This window comes from Rhinoderma darwinii, chromosome 12 (genome assembly GCF_050947455.1).
Source record: "Rhinoderma darwinii isolate aRhiDar2 chromosome 12, aRhiDar2.hap1, whole genome shotgun sequence".
In the NCBI taxonomy this organism is placed as follows: domain Eukaryota; kingdom Metazoa; phylum Chordata; class Amphibia; order Anura; family Rhinodermatidae; genus Rhinoderma; species Rhinoderma darwinii.
Window position 1 is genome coordinate 54391305 of NC_134698.1, and position 12940 is coordinate 54404244.

Genomic DNA, 12940 nt, shown 5'->3' on the forward strand with positions numbered 1-12940 from the left:
GCACTATGTGTGCAGTGTATGGCAGATATGATAGCCATTAGGCAATGGCCCACTAGCTCAGAGACAACTGAGAATTAGAAATAGAGCCTGCAGAGGAGAAAACTGCTAAATAATGCAGAATACAAGCCGTTATTGGCCAGAAATAGTGTTATTCCTCAGGTACACACATATAACAGCCTATTTGGATAAGTCATCTAAGAAGTTAGGCTTGCCTTAAAGAGCTCTACATGTCGTCTGACCAGTGGTTGACACTGAAGGAACATCCTACAAATATTATATGTGACAGATTGTTTCTATAGGAAGACATAAGTAGTACCAATGTAGCGCCGGCCAACTCTGTATGATCGTCAGGCTCTGACCCAAGAATGCGAGGTTTATACAAATATAATTTACAGACATGTTGATGGAAAACTCCAACTCATGTATTAAAAGATAGCGCCATCTAAATGATGCAATTTACATCCATTATAAATAAGCCAGATACGTGAGCCACACTGCTTTATTTATTGCCTCTTACAACTGAAATATTATATATTTATATATTAAAAAAAACAGAAGTGCACTACTTGCATCCTCAGCGTGGGAAGAAAAAAACCTCTTCCTGTATCCAGCCAGTACATGGTGTCGTGCTTTCAGATATTAAACAGGCAATGCATAACTACTAAAGTGCATTCAATTTAATGCAAGCAAGCTCACATATACTCCGATCAGCCATAACTTTAAGACCATCTACCTAATATTATGTACTATGCAGCGAGCTGCGATGCTCTGTGTGTTCTGACACCTTTCTATCATAACCAGCAGTAACTTTTTCAGCAAATTGTGCTGCGGTAAATCTTCTGTGGGATCGGACCAGATGGGCTAGCCTCCGCTCCCCACACATCAATAAACGTTGGCTGCCCACGAACCTGTCACTGGTTCACCAGTAGTCCTTTTTGGACCACCTTTGGTAGGTACTACCCAGTGGATACTTGGAACCGTCCACAAAAATTGCCATTTTGGAGATGCTCTTACCCAGTCGTCTAATTATCACAATTTGGCCCTTATCAAAGTCGCCCAGATCCTTAGCACCGTGCTGGTCCCACTAAGTGGATTGATTAAACAACACCCACATGCAGTGGTAAACGGCTGTATGATTTTGTCTGTAACAACCGGCAACCGCATGGGACTGTCGCGACGCGGGACCCTACTCTTAGGCCTTATTCTCACGAACGTGTTAAATGTCCATGTGACAGCCGTCACACTGACCTATATAATTCAATGTGGCCGTCCACACAGCCATTGTTTCAATGGACCGTGTAAAGGGTCCGTGAGAAAATAGGACGTCCTATTTTTTCACGCTTTACGCATCCCTCCATAGACTCTAGTCTATGGGGGATGCGTGATATCGCGTCCCGCAGTACAGCTCACGGTTGCACCTCGGACGTGAAAAATGGCCGTGTGAATCTCACCTTACTGTGGCCCATTTTTCCCTGCTTGCAACTCATTAACTTCAGGAACGGACTGTTCACTTGCTGCCTTATATATCCAACCCCTTGACAGGCGACATTGTAACCAGATAACCAATGTTATTCACTTCACCAGTCACTGTTTTAATGTTATGGCTGAACGATGTATAGCGCTTCTAACAAGGCTTCATTCATAGTATTTATTTTTTAGGCTGGGTTTACATCGTGCGTTCTTCTTGTGTTTTGAAATGCTGCCACAAAAACATGAAAAAAAACTAGTTTTTGGAGAAAATCATGCATTTTCTTTCAATCCGCATGCGTTTTATTTCAATACCCATGCGTTTTTAGAAAGTGTTGCAGCTGTAAACCATTAAATTCAAAACCAGGTTACAGCTGAAACATTTAAAAAACACATGCATTTTTTTTTTAGATGCGTTTCTTTTGGCTGCGTTTGAAAACGCCATAAAAAATGTGCATTGTGAACCCAGCCCAATATAAATATTTGGAACCGGTTAATGATCTTATTTGTCTATGATGATAAGTGAATTGTAATTTTATTGATAAATATATATGTTCACTTATTTTGACAGACGCTGCGTTTTGGTTTTTTAAACAAAATAATGCCTGCTGCCCCCCCAGCATACTGGGCTGAAAAAGAACAGGGACACGTCATATCACATCCACTTACTAATTATCTGCAGGAGTTTGGGCTCACGCACACGATTGTATTATGGATCCATGCCATACGGACTTCTAATACAGCACTCGTAACCCGTTATGGGCTCATACTGTCCCTACAATTTTATACTGATTTTTTTTTCTCTCAGACTCCATATAAATGGGTGAGAAGAAAAAAATAAATAAAAAGTAGTTGCTTGTTCCATCGGTATAAGGGTATGTTCACATGGCTTATTTTCAGCTGTTGTTCGGGCCATAAACGCCAAAAAAAACAGCTGGAAAAACGGAAGCTGAATGCCTCCAAATATCTGCCCATTGATTTCAATGGGAAAAATTGTTTCATTCTGACAGGGCGTTTTTCTTTACACGGTCGCTTGAAAAACCGGCCCGTAAAAAAAGTGCATGTCACTTCTTGAGCCATTTTTGGAGCAGTTCTTCATTGTGTCAATGAAGGCCTCCTCACATTTATATACGCCACTAGTCGGTATATACCATAGATAACACAGTAAAAGAATAGAGAAAAGTACAAACAGCGCGTCTAATCCAGTCATTTGCAGCACAGTGGCTGGGATTATCGATACTACCCTGGGTTCAATCATGGCCTGAGCACAAACCGCATGAAGTTTAATTTTATGTCCTGTGTCCAACAGTCTGATAACATTCTGGCAGGTTTACTGTCCTAGCAGAGCTGGGTTTGTCATTTAGCACAAATTATGTGTGACCTGTGGTTTTACATAGGACTGCAGGCAAACTCACTCTCGTCTTAAACGTCGTCAATGATTTCAAATACGTTCTAATAAATAAATGACAAAAATGAGCTCTGCTACATCTAAATGCAGCATTATCCTATAACACAATCTGTATCAGCCCTTCCCCTTTGTATAGTGATAATTGCCTGTAGTATGTGGATGGGTTGTACGCTGGACAGTGGATACAGGCCGGCTTCTCGCACTGTTCACCTGGAGTTGCGCTGCATTTCTGGTTACACCATGCAGTAAGTAGCTTGGGTTTGTAAAGACGCCACAGTCCAGGAGTCACCCCGACTGCACCATCTGTCCAAACCATGAGCTCCATCTGTAGTCTGACCAGCGTAGAAATGGATTATCTTATAGCTGAGGCTTCTAACACAGGTTTCCACAAGGCAAATAGCTGTGCGGCTGCATTTCTGTATGGATAAGGAACATGGAAAATATGCGGTCTTCTCCAAAACGTATTTAAAAAGGCAAAGAAAGGGCACTGCAACTGTGGCTTAGGTTTGGATTTGCTTCTCACTAGCAGATGTCTCAGAACTGGTACACATAGCATGTTGTGACGGATTCATTGCCAATGTGCTCATCAAGGGTTAACCTGGTCGGCACTAGGTGCCTTGGCTTTCTTACTGAACTGCCCAAACTAATACGAACAGCAGTCACAGTGCACAGACCCCTAAACCCTAATTCAGGAAGAGGGAGTGTATACTGGGTGGGGTGTCCCTTAAAGTTAACCCTTTTTAGGCATCTTATAGATGCTCCTGTTGAAGGGGTCTCATAACAAGGGCACATCTTCTAATGTATTTATTCCCTATACTTGGAAGTGAAAACCCGTTGAAGTTATGTATGGGACATTGAGGAGCAAAGGAATTCAAGTATTTTTTTCTTTTAGTAAATACCAGCATTCCCTATTAAATTTCTGGAGCATCTTTCCTTAGAACGCTTTTCCTCTGTTATTCTTCCTGGATACGTATGAATAAATTGATAACTGGATGTTACCATTACCCTTGTAAGAGGGCGTGTCCCTAGACAGTCAGCACGGATTGGACAGTGACAGAGTGTAGGGACACACCCATTTGTCAAGAGGAGTAGTAACACAGAATTGACAATTTATTCACATATTTACAGGCGGAACAACAGAGGAACAGCACAACGGAGTTCTAAGAAGAGAGACTCCAGAATTGTTATTTTGGTCGGAATACAAGTATTTCATGAAACCATCTTTTCCAGAGAGCTGACAGATTTTCTTTAAATTGTATAGGAATCTTTATTAAATTTACCTGTAAATATTTTTTTACAATTATAGACGAATAGTAGATAAGGTCCCAAATGGGAATATTTACTATTATATAACTCAGACGCAAGTTTCATGGAGCGTATGTATAATTTGAAGGGTTTTCTTTAGATCGGGTTTTAATGGACATTACTATTGATATTGTTAATTTCCACCCCCCATTAAATGGGTTCTCTACTTTGTGATCAGATTATTGTCAAGGGAACCTTCTAACAAGTAAGAATAGTCCAAAGTGTCCTCCAGCAGAAACCTCAAAAAAACAGCGGTCATTTATGGGAAAATCTGGCAGTAAGGGTAACGATACACGATACAGATTTGTGGGCAGAAAATCCGCATAAGACTATTCAGCAGCATGTGGATGAGATTTAACCAATCTTATCCACACGATGCTCAACATTTTCTGCACAGAATTCAGAGACTGCTGCGGATTCTCAAATCTGTATCATTCTCATTCTTTTCTGTATGTTCACTGCGGATTTCACCCTTTTCAATGAAGGAGTGAAATCCGGGTGTATCCACAGCCAAACCTACATGAAACACATGCAGATTTTGCTGCGGATACGCTGCAAAAAAATCTGCTACATGTGTGGGTGCCTAAGCGTTCAATTTCCCTGCAGCGCCACCACAGGGTAAATTAAGAATTACACAGTTCCCATTAAAATCAACAGCTTGTCTGCAATTTGTAACCGCTCTCCACTCTGGCCAAGAAATGAGGATCCTGAAGAGAAGACCCCTTCTTATTACTCAGAATACCCTAATCGGGTATATAAAAATGGGGCTTCTAAACTAGAAAACCCCTTTAAATTAGATTACAAAGATACAAAAAAAAGTTTTTCCACATACAGCTCAGCAGAGCACATCGGTCTCTGGCTACACGATAGACCTAGTTGTGCCAGTTTGCCGATAACCTGTGGTATGGTCCTATAGTGGAACATTATGGCTGACCTGCAAAGTTTGGTCATGAAATCTATAGGAGAGAAAAATAAAACGTTAATGCAAAAATGGTTTTAGATTTATTATTTGTGACACAAATGAAAACAATGCATTCATTAGGATATTCATGGCCTAACTGAAGAGTGACATGGCAGAAGTAAAAATCAGTGCTCAACAAAGTGGAGTCGATAAAAGAAAACCTAAGACAAGGCGGAGAAGGGAAGCAGCGCTATCTACACAGCCGGCAGGTGAAATGGTAGTAGACCAGTCTCTGTTCAGTCCTTTGGCATCTCTAGTGAAGGTGCTAGAAGCATCTATTGCAAGTTTGTCCTCCTCGGCGGCAGTCAACCTCATGATCTGCGGGGTCAGATAGGGCCACGGGAGGACGCCCTTGTAGATGAGCGCATTCAGCATTACAGTTATATGTGGCCATGGCATTTGACATTCTCCATTGCATATACAAGGCCATGTGTAATAAAACAAAAGGAACCATCACAAGTTTAATCAAAGTTGATTCCAGCATATAAAAGAATAACAAAACCTGAGAGGACACCTCCGCATCATGGAACGACCCTCTAGTACAAGGCAAATAGAAAAGAAAACTCAGATTCCTTTGCTTTTCTTGAATTTCTATACATTAACAGGCCCAATGGAAAAGGCTATCTTTTCAAAATGACATTTTCATACATAAACCAGGCCTGTGAAAGGAATATATTTATAGATATATATATGTATATATAACAAAATAATACATGTATAAAAATATTACGTGACTAGTTGTGTAAGATTTAATATTTATCTGGAATATCTTGTTTCATTGGAAAAAACAAAAAAAAAAAACAAACCTTATATAGATATTGCTGCTATATATATATATATATATATATATATATATATATATATATATATATATATATATATATATTTATTTATTTGTAAAACCAGAGTAATAATATCTATGGGGTTTGTAAGGTGGTCCAAAGAAAAAACAAAGCCAGCCGAACGAACCTCCAATAATAACAAGAAGGAAGAATCTTCGTAATAAATATACAGACTGCTGGGTGCATAAAGAACGTAAATACAAGTATGTGAACCCGGGCGGACACTGGAATTGATAAAAGCAGCAGATATACATATGGCACCCTGCATTTTACAGAACCATTTAAAACCACAGAGTTTGACTTAAAATGTTAAATTATATCTAAAAGTCCAGTGTTATTCACTCAAATAAAATAGTGAAGTGTAAAAACAAACTTGGGATAAAAGCGCAGAGAGTGTGACCTGGCCACAAAGGCAAACATGAATGTTTGGCGCCTGACTCTTCTCCTGCACATGGCAAATCCCATTCAGGATGTAAAGGTAAAAACTAGGACTTGTTGGCAGAGCCGGAGGAACGTCGTAGCTTAATGGACATGCGACTTTTGCTGGTCCGGGGTGACATAGGGGACGCCAATTCTGAACCATCACCCTGAGTCAATACCATCTCGTTCTGTTCATCACTTGGGAAAGTGCCTAAAAAAAAACAACAATTGAGATGTTGTACATATAAAATAACTATATACATGAAGAACGAGCGCTAATAATGCGGTTTGTGTGGCGCTTATTTTGATCCTCAGAAATTGGGAAATGTTGCACAAAATTTGACGCAACCTGAAGAGGTGGGCACCTGAGGGTTATGGGTCTCGCTTGGAATACACGAGCACGGTCTTGGCATAAATAGTTGATAAAATGTTAGTTTTATACAGATTATACTATGGTACATATTACACACTAACAATATTATACTATGGTACATATTATATAGTTTATATAAAATATACCATATGTGTATAATATGAGGTCGAATGCATATAGATATACACACCGTTCTGCTATAACATTTATACCCCCTGCCTAATATTGCGTTGCTCCCCCTTGTAACACCAAAACAGCTATGATCCATTGAGGAATGGACTCCACAAGGTGTCCTGTTGTATCTGGCACCGAGACGTTGACAGGACTTAAAGCATCTGCTTCTATGGATTGGACTTGTTTTTCCAGCACATGGCACTGCCGTGAGGGAATACTGTTGCCATGAAGGGGTGTACTTGGTCTGTAACCATGTTTAGGTAGGTGGCACCTGTCAAAGTAACATCTAGATGAATGCAAGGACCCAAAGCTTCCCAGCAGAACATTGCCCAAAGCATCACACCGCCGGCTTCTCTTTTTCCCATCGTACATCCTGGTGCAATCGGTTACCCAGGTAAGCGACACACAAGGCCCCACATGATGTAAAAGAAAATTTGATTCATCAGACCAGACCTCCTTCTTCCATTTTGCTCCGTGGTCCAGTTGTTCTGCTCACATGCCCATTCTAGGCCCTTTCGATGAACAGGGGTCCGCATGGGCAATCTGACCAGCCGGTGGCTATGCAAGTCGAAATGTACGGAGTGTTCTGACACCTTTCTATCATAGCCAGCAGTAACTTTTTCAGCAAATTATCTGTGGCCGGCTAGTTTTTGCTCTCCACGTGCATCAATGAGCCTTGCACGCCTACGAACTGGTCACCGGTTGCCCCATTTCTGGACCATTTTGTGTAGGTACTAACCACTGCATAAGGGAACACCCCACAAGAACTGCCGGTTTGAAGATGTTCTAACCCAGTTGTTTAGACGCAACAATTTTTCCCTTGTCAAAGTCGCTCAGTTCCTTACACTTGCCCATTTTTACTGCTTCAACTTCAAGAACTGACTGTTCTTTTGCGGTCTAATATATCCGCCCCTTGACAGGCGCCATTGTAACGATCAATAATCAATGTTATTCACTTCACCTGTTAGTGGTTAAAATGTTATGGCTGATCGGTGTATATTATACATATTACATTTTTTGTAAATATTATATACTAATATTACACTATGGTATATATTAGGACAGCAACTTTTTTAATGAACTGGAGCAATTTTTCTGATATAAAAAGATTGACATATGAGCTAACTTTTATTCCCATGAAACCCTATTACTGCATGTGAGATTTTACATGGGAGCCTTATAAGTAAATCTGAATATGGTTAAAGCTACACATACCGACAGCTTCAATACCAAAAACCGTCACAGTCATGTGACTTAGATGCCATATTTTTTACCCCAGGCCTCTCTGCCTCAAAATGTATCCCAGTTGCGTTAAAATCATATAAAAGTTGAATGTATGTGACCCCACACAAGCAAAGCTAAAGTCAAGTGGATGATATATATATATATATATATATATATCTTTATCCAACAAGTGGCCCCACATGTGAGCAGCAATCTATAAAATGATGCAGGAGAAATGGTAGTAAACAATAGAGAGTACAGTACTTGACATGAAGGATGGATTACTACATATATGTTCTATACTAATCAGAGAAAGTAACACACCACCACATGTCAGATAAGAGAGGAGACCCCTAGAAACACAACATAAAACTTCTGTATGAGCCATGTGTGTTCTGCTGCATGGTGAGAATTAAAGGGGTTGTCCATAGAATTTTCTAATATATATGTATTAGAAACTCTTCTCACACACCTTTCTTATAACCGTGTAGTAGGCCGATGTCTCATCACAGTAGAATGAGATATATTGTATTTGCGGTCTAGGATTAAAGGGGCATTTCCATTTCAAACATTTATGGCATATCCACAGGATATGCCATAAATGCCTATAAGCATACCCATTTTATGCGATCAAATTTGGTTCAAGGTGGCAGACTTTGCGTTTCGGGTGAAATGCCTATTCCAGAAATGCTTGATACTTTCACGGCTTGCTTCTGTAGGAGAAGGGGTTGCTTGCCCATAAGTAAGCAATATTCTCAAAAGACACTGCTCTGAGAAAGTGGATCTGTAGGAACCTATGTTATTTTTCATTTATATGCAGTATCTAATGCCATGGAGGTAAGTGCAAGTATATGATATGATATTCTAGCGTACAAATACTAAGCCCAGCTGTGAGAGCGCAGCTATGTGATATGATATATAATACATTACATTGACTGTGGATAGACGAGTCCTCCAGCATAGAAAATGCTCTTTAACATTTTTTATCTCTAAACCGTTACATTATAGGGGACATAGCGCAGAGGGCAATGATAATGGATATATTCTGTGACATTGGAACTGGCGGTTTCACCTTCAGATATTACGAAGTTATTTTATTCAATTCTATCGTGAGCAATTTTGCCTTTGTTGGATGATACAGAGTTTAGAGCAGCAGAGATATGAACTTATTTCCCTGCTAATCTAATATCATTTGTGGGTAACTCCAGAAAAACCTTAAAGTGAGATATTTTTTCCCTAATCCCCTTTCACCATTATCTTGCAATTTACATATAAGGTTGAGTAAACACATTGCATTACTTATTTTGTACTGATCCTGAGTTACAGTCTGTATTTTAACCTAGAGAAGCATTCACAATTCTACAGGCTTCAGAGCTTTAATCTCCCTCCAATTGTTGCTGTGTCACCCTTTTTAGAGTTTTGGCTCGAAATTTGGATTCCGTAATATTCTACACCAGACACTGTACAGTAACCTGATGCTGTACAACTAACTGTGCTTTTATTGAGCTCATACAATGCAGTCAAAGTAGAGTCTCAGCGCTTAACGTTTTCACAAAACAGCTTCCAATGAAAAATAATCTCCTTTCCTCCACCTGAGGTATAGATGTTGCAAAACAACGTTGCGGTATCGGAGAAGTATTCACAGGACTGAGACCTGGAACTCTGCTTCTTCTTAACTGATCCAACATCGGATTGTTTTGCCTCCTAGCTAGACATACATTTCAGATAGCTGTAACCCGAACAAGCTACTCCTTCCGACCCCAATACAAACGCTCGGTCGAGACGCCTCTGGCAGCAGCTTATCTCCATGCAAACAAAAGGATCAAGCATGTTGGAATCCAACATCCGTGACCCTTCTCGCCCCCAACATCTACCATCACGGCCTTACACATCAGATGGTCGGTGAATCTCGTTGAAATCAGCGGGTTCAGCCAACATACATTTAATGTGGATGGCCACCTTTAGAGTCGGCAGGTAATGGACAGGGCCCAACATAGTGTAACACTGTAAAACCTCTTGAATAAAAGGAAGCTTATTATATATCACATATATATACATATACATATACATACATACACATAAAAAAGTGCTTTGAAAAAAAAATAAACACACATGTGGCACGCCATTACGTTTTTCGACCCTGGGCACAGGCCAAACTGGATTATGAGATTAATGTATTACACTGTGTGGTCTATTATCTGCAGCTTTACGTTCCGCACGATTACCGCACTTGTGCATAGGAGGCAAAAGAATCCGATGTTGGAGCAGCTAATAAGAAGTTGAGGTCCAGTTCCCAGTTCTACTGCAATGTTGTTTTGCATCTACCTCAGGCGGAAAAAATAAGATTATTTTTCATTGAATGCTGTTTTGTGAAAACGTTCCATGACTTTTAAAGAGAATATTTGCGGACTCTCTTCTCAGGATCACCTGCTCAGTTTATATTAATATACAGATCCTCGTGTGCTCATTCTGTTAGACCTTGTTCACATCTGCCTAGAATGGCTTTGTTAGAGGCCTCCATCGCATATCCCAGAAAACAATAGTGCAGCGTGCTGCTCTATGTTTTCCGGTAAAATCAGACACCTCAACGGAACCCATTAAAGTCAATCGGTTCCGTTGGCTGGTGGTGGTTTCAGTCACGGAACCGGCACTTTCGTTATTTCCGTTATTCTGCTTCTCTGACAAAGCAGAACAACGGAAAGCCGAACGCAGGTGTGAACAGGGCCTTACCATATTATAGGAGCTCAGCGGTCACCTAAGCTGCTAGGGATGTATCTGTCGAAAAGCGCGTCCTCCGTTTCCAGTGGCACCCCTGTCGAATTGTAAAAGTGACCCTGGATACAGGTTGTAACTCCAGATCAGTACAAGATACATTTTTTAATGAATTCACCAAGTTAGTCAACTTTCTATGTAGGTTACATCTATATATAAACTGTTAAGTGCAGTAAAAGTGTATGTTCACCTTTAAAGTACAGTATAGTACTTTTTCATATACTTTTTTTTATGTATTTGCAACTTGTAAATATTATACAAACCTTTCATAACGCACCAAAATCAAAACAGCCCAAAAATCACTTAAAATAAAAAAATATAAAAAAATACCCTTAAAACTTAGAGAAGACTCATTGACATATTTGTTAAACCAGACCCAATCAAGCTCCGGGATGCATTAACAAATAAGATATTGTGTGGTCATTCTAGCCACCGACCTTGTACCAGTAGCCATTCTGTACATTCATGCATAGTGCTGGCATGCAGGTTAGTAAGGTGGTCTTCCAAAGAAGCTTATTCACTATCTGGGCAGTGATTTAGTGGCAATGAAAGTTATTGGAAAGATGCATTGAAAGAAAAGTGAGAAGAAAGAGAATCAGGGCTTACCTCTCATAAAGAGAACAGAGATTTATTGATCTAAAGAGAGGAAATAATAAAGCAAATTTAAAAAGACCAATCAAATATTTATAATGATGAAGTAAATCAACCAAAGACATAAATACGAGTGTCACAGTAGCTCATACTTGGGGTGCACACCTATTATATACACACATCCCGTTTCTCATTTCAGACTAATGCAGCAATGATTTTCAGTTCAATGTAATAAATAAATCCTCCAGATGATTTACGGGGATTCATTCCACTTATTTTAAGAAGGAAAGAGATCATGTTATTTATCGTGACAATTTACAACCCTTGTAATAATCTTATGAAACGAGGATCGTCCCCTTCATTATTGATTGTTGACAGTCATTAACAGAAGCTATAATTATTCTTAGGTCCCCGGAAATGGATTAGTGTCTCACATGTCAATAAAAATGATCATTACAATTATTTGTTAGACAATTGTCTAAAGAAGCTGAAGATAGATGGACAAGTAAATGGGCTCCAAATGAAAAAGCTGCAAATATTCACACGCAGTTTGGAGAAAGTCCTGTGTAGCTGGTTAAAAAACAAAGCGTTATCGACAAAATAACAGGAAATTTCAGAAGGTTTTTCCATGACCTAAAAAGAAAAATCCACACCAAGTATGTCCTGTGTCAAAAAAAACCCCAAACACCTAAGATTTATCTGTGCCTGGGAAAGACCGGCGACACACAGTGCAGCACCCACAGGTTTTTCCCCCAGCTTAACATCAGCGCGATCACTAGCAGGAGGGTGGCTGCAATAGACAGATCGACAATAGTCCCAGTACTGCATTAGGGTCCGGGATCGAAGATAACTCCAATCCTGGATGTCTTAAAGAGGCTCTGTCACCACATTATAAGTGCTCTATCTCCTACATAAGAAGATCGGCGCTGTAATGTAGGTGACAGCAGTGCTTTTTATTTAGAAAAACTATCTATTTTTACCATGTTAGTAGCGATTTTAGCTTTATGCTAATTTGTTTCTTAATGCCCAAGTGGGCGTGTTTTTACTTTAGACCAATCAGCGTCATGCACTTCTCTCCATTCATTTAGTCAGTGCATAGTGATCCTGAGTTGTTCGCTATGTGCTGTCTTAGGCCTCATTTACACGAACATGATATACGTCCGTGCGACGCGCGTGCTTTTCATGCGGGTCGCACGGACCTATACAAGTCTATGGGGGCATGCAGACAGTCCGTGAGTTTTGCTCAGCGTGAGTGTGCTGAAAAAAACTCACGACATGTTCTAAATTTCTGCGTTTTTCGCGCATCACGCACCCATTAAAGTCAATGGGTGCGTGAAAACCACGAAGGTCGCACGGAAGCACTTCCGTGCGAACTGCGTGATTCGCGCAGGAGCTGTCAAACT

General features: G+C 40.1%; 1 protein-coding gene across 7 annotated transcripts in view; it reads right to left on the bottom strand.

Annotated features, from left to right (window-relative positions):
* Nucleotides 1-5163: 5163 nt before the first annotated feature.
* RALGAPA1 (Ral GTPase activating protein catalytic subunit alpha 1) overlaps nucleotides 5164-12940 on the bottom strand; it is a 159553-nt gene continuing 151776 nt past the window's right edge. For 3 of the 7 annotated variants that reach the window (XM_075843350.1, XM_075843349.1, XM_075843348.1), the window contains 2 exons: nucleotides 11553-11582; nucleotides 6554-6614 (listed from right to left, as the gene is read on the bottom strand). In XM_075843350.1, coding sequence (XP_075699465.1) covers nucleotides 11575-11582 — 8 coding nt within the window. In that variant the 3' untranslated portion in view covers nucleotides 6554-6614; nucleotides 11553-11574. Of the gene's footprint in view, nucleotides 6615-7293; nucleotides 7303-11552; nucleotides 11583-12940 lie in introns of all 7 variants that reach the window. The other 4 variants (XM_075843354.1, XM_075843352.1, XM_075843351.1 and 1 more) reach the window with 2 other exon arrangements.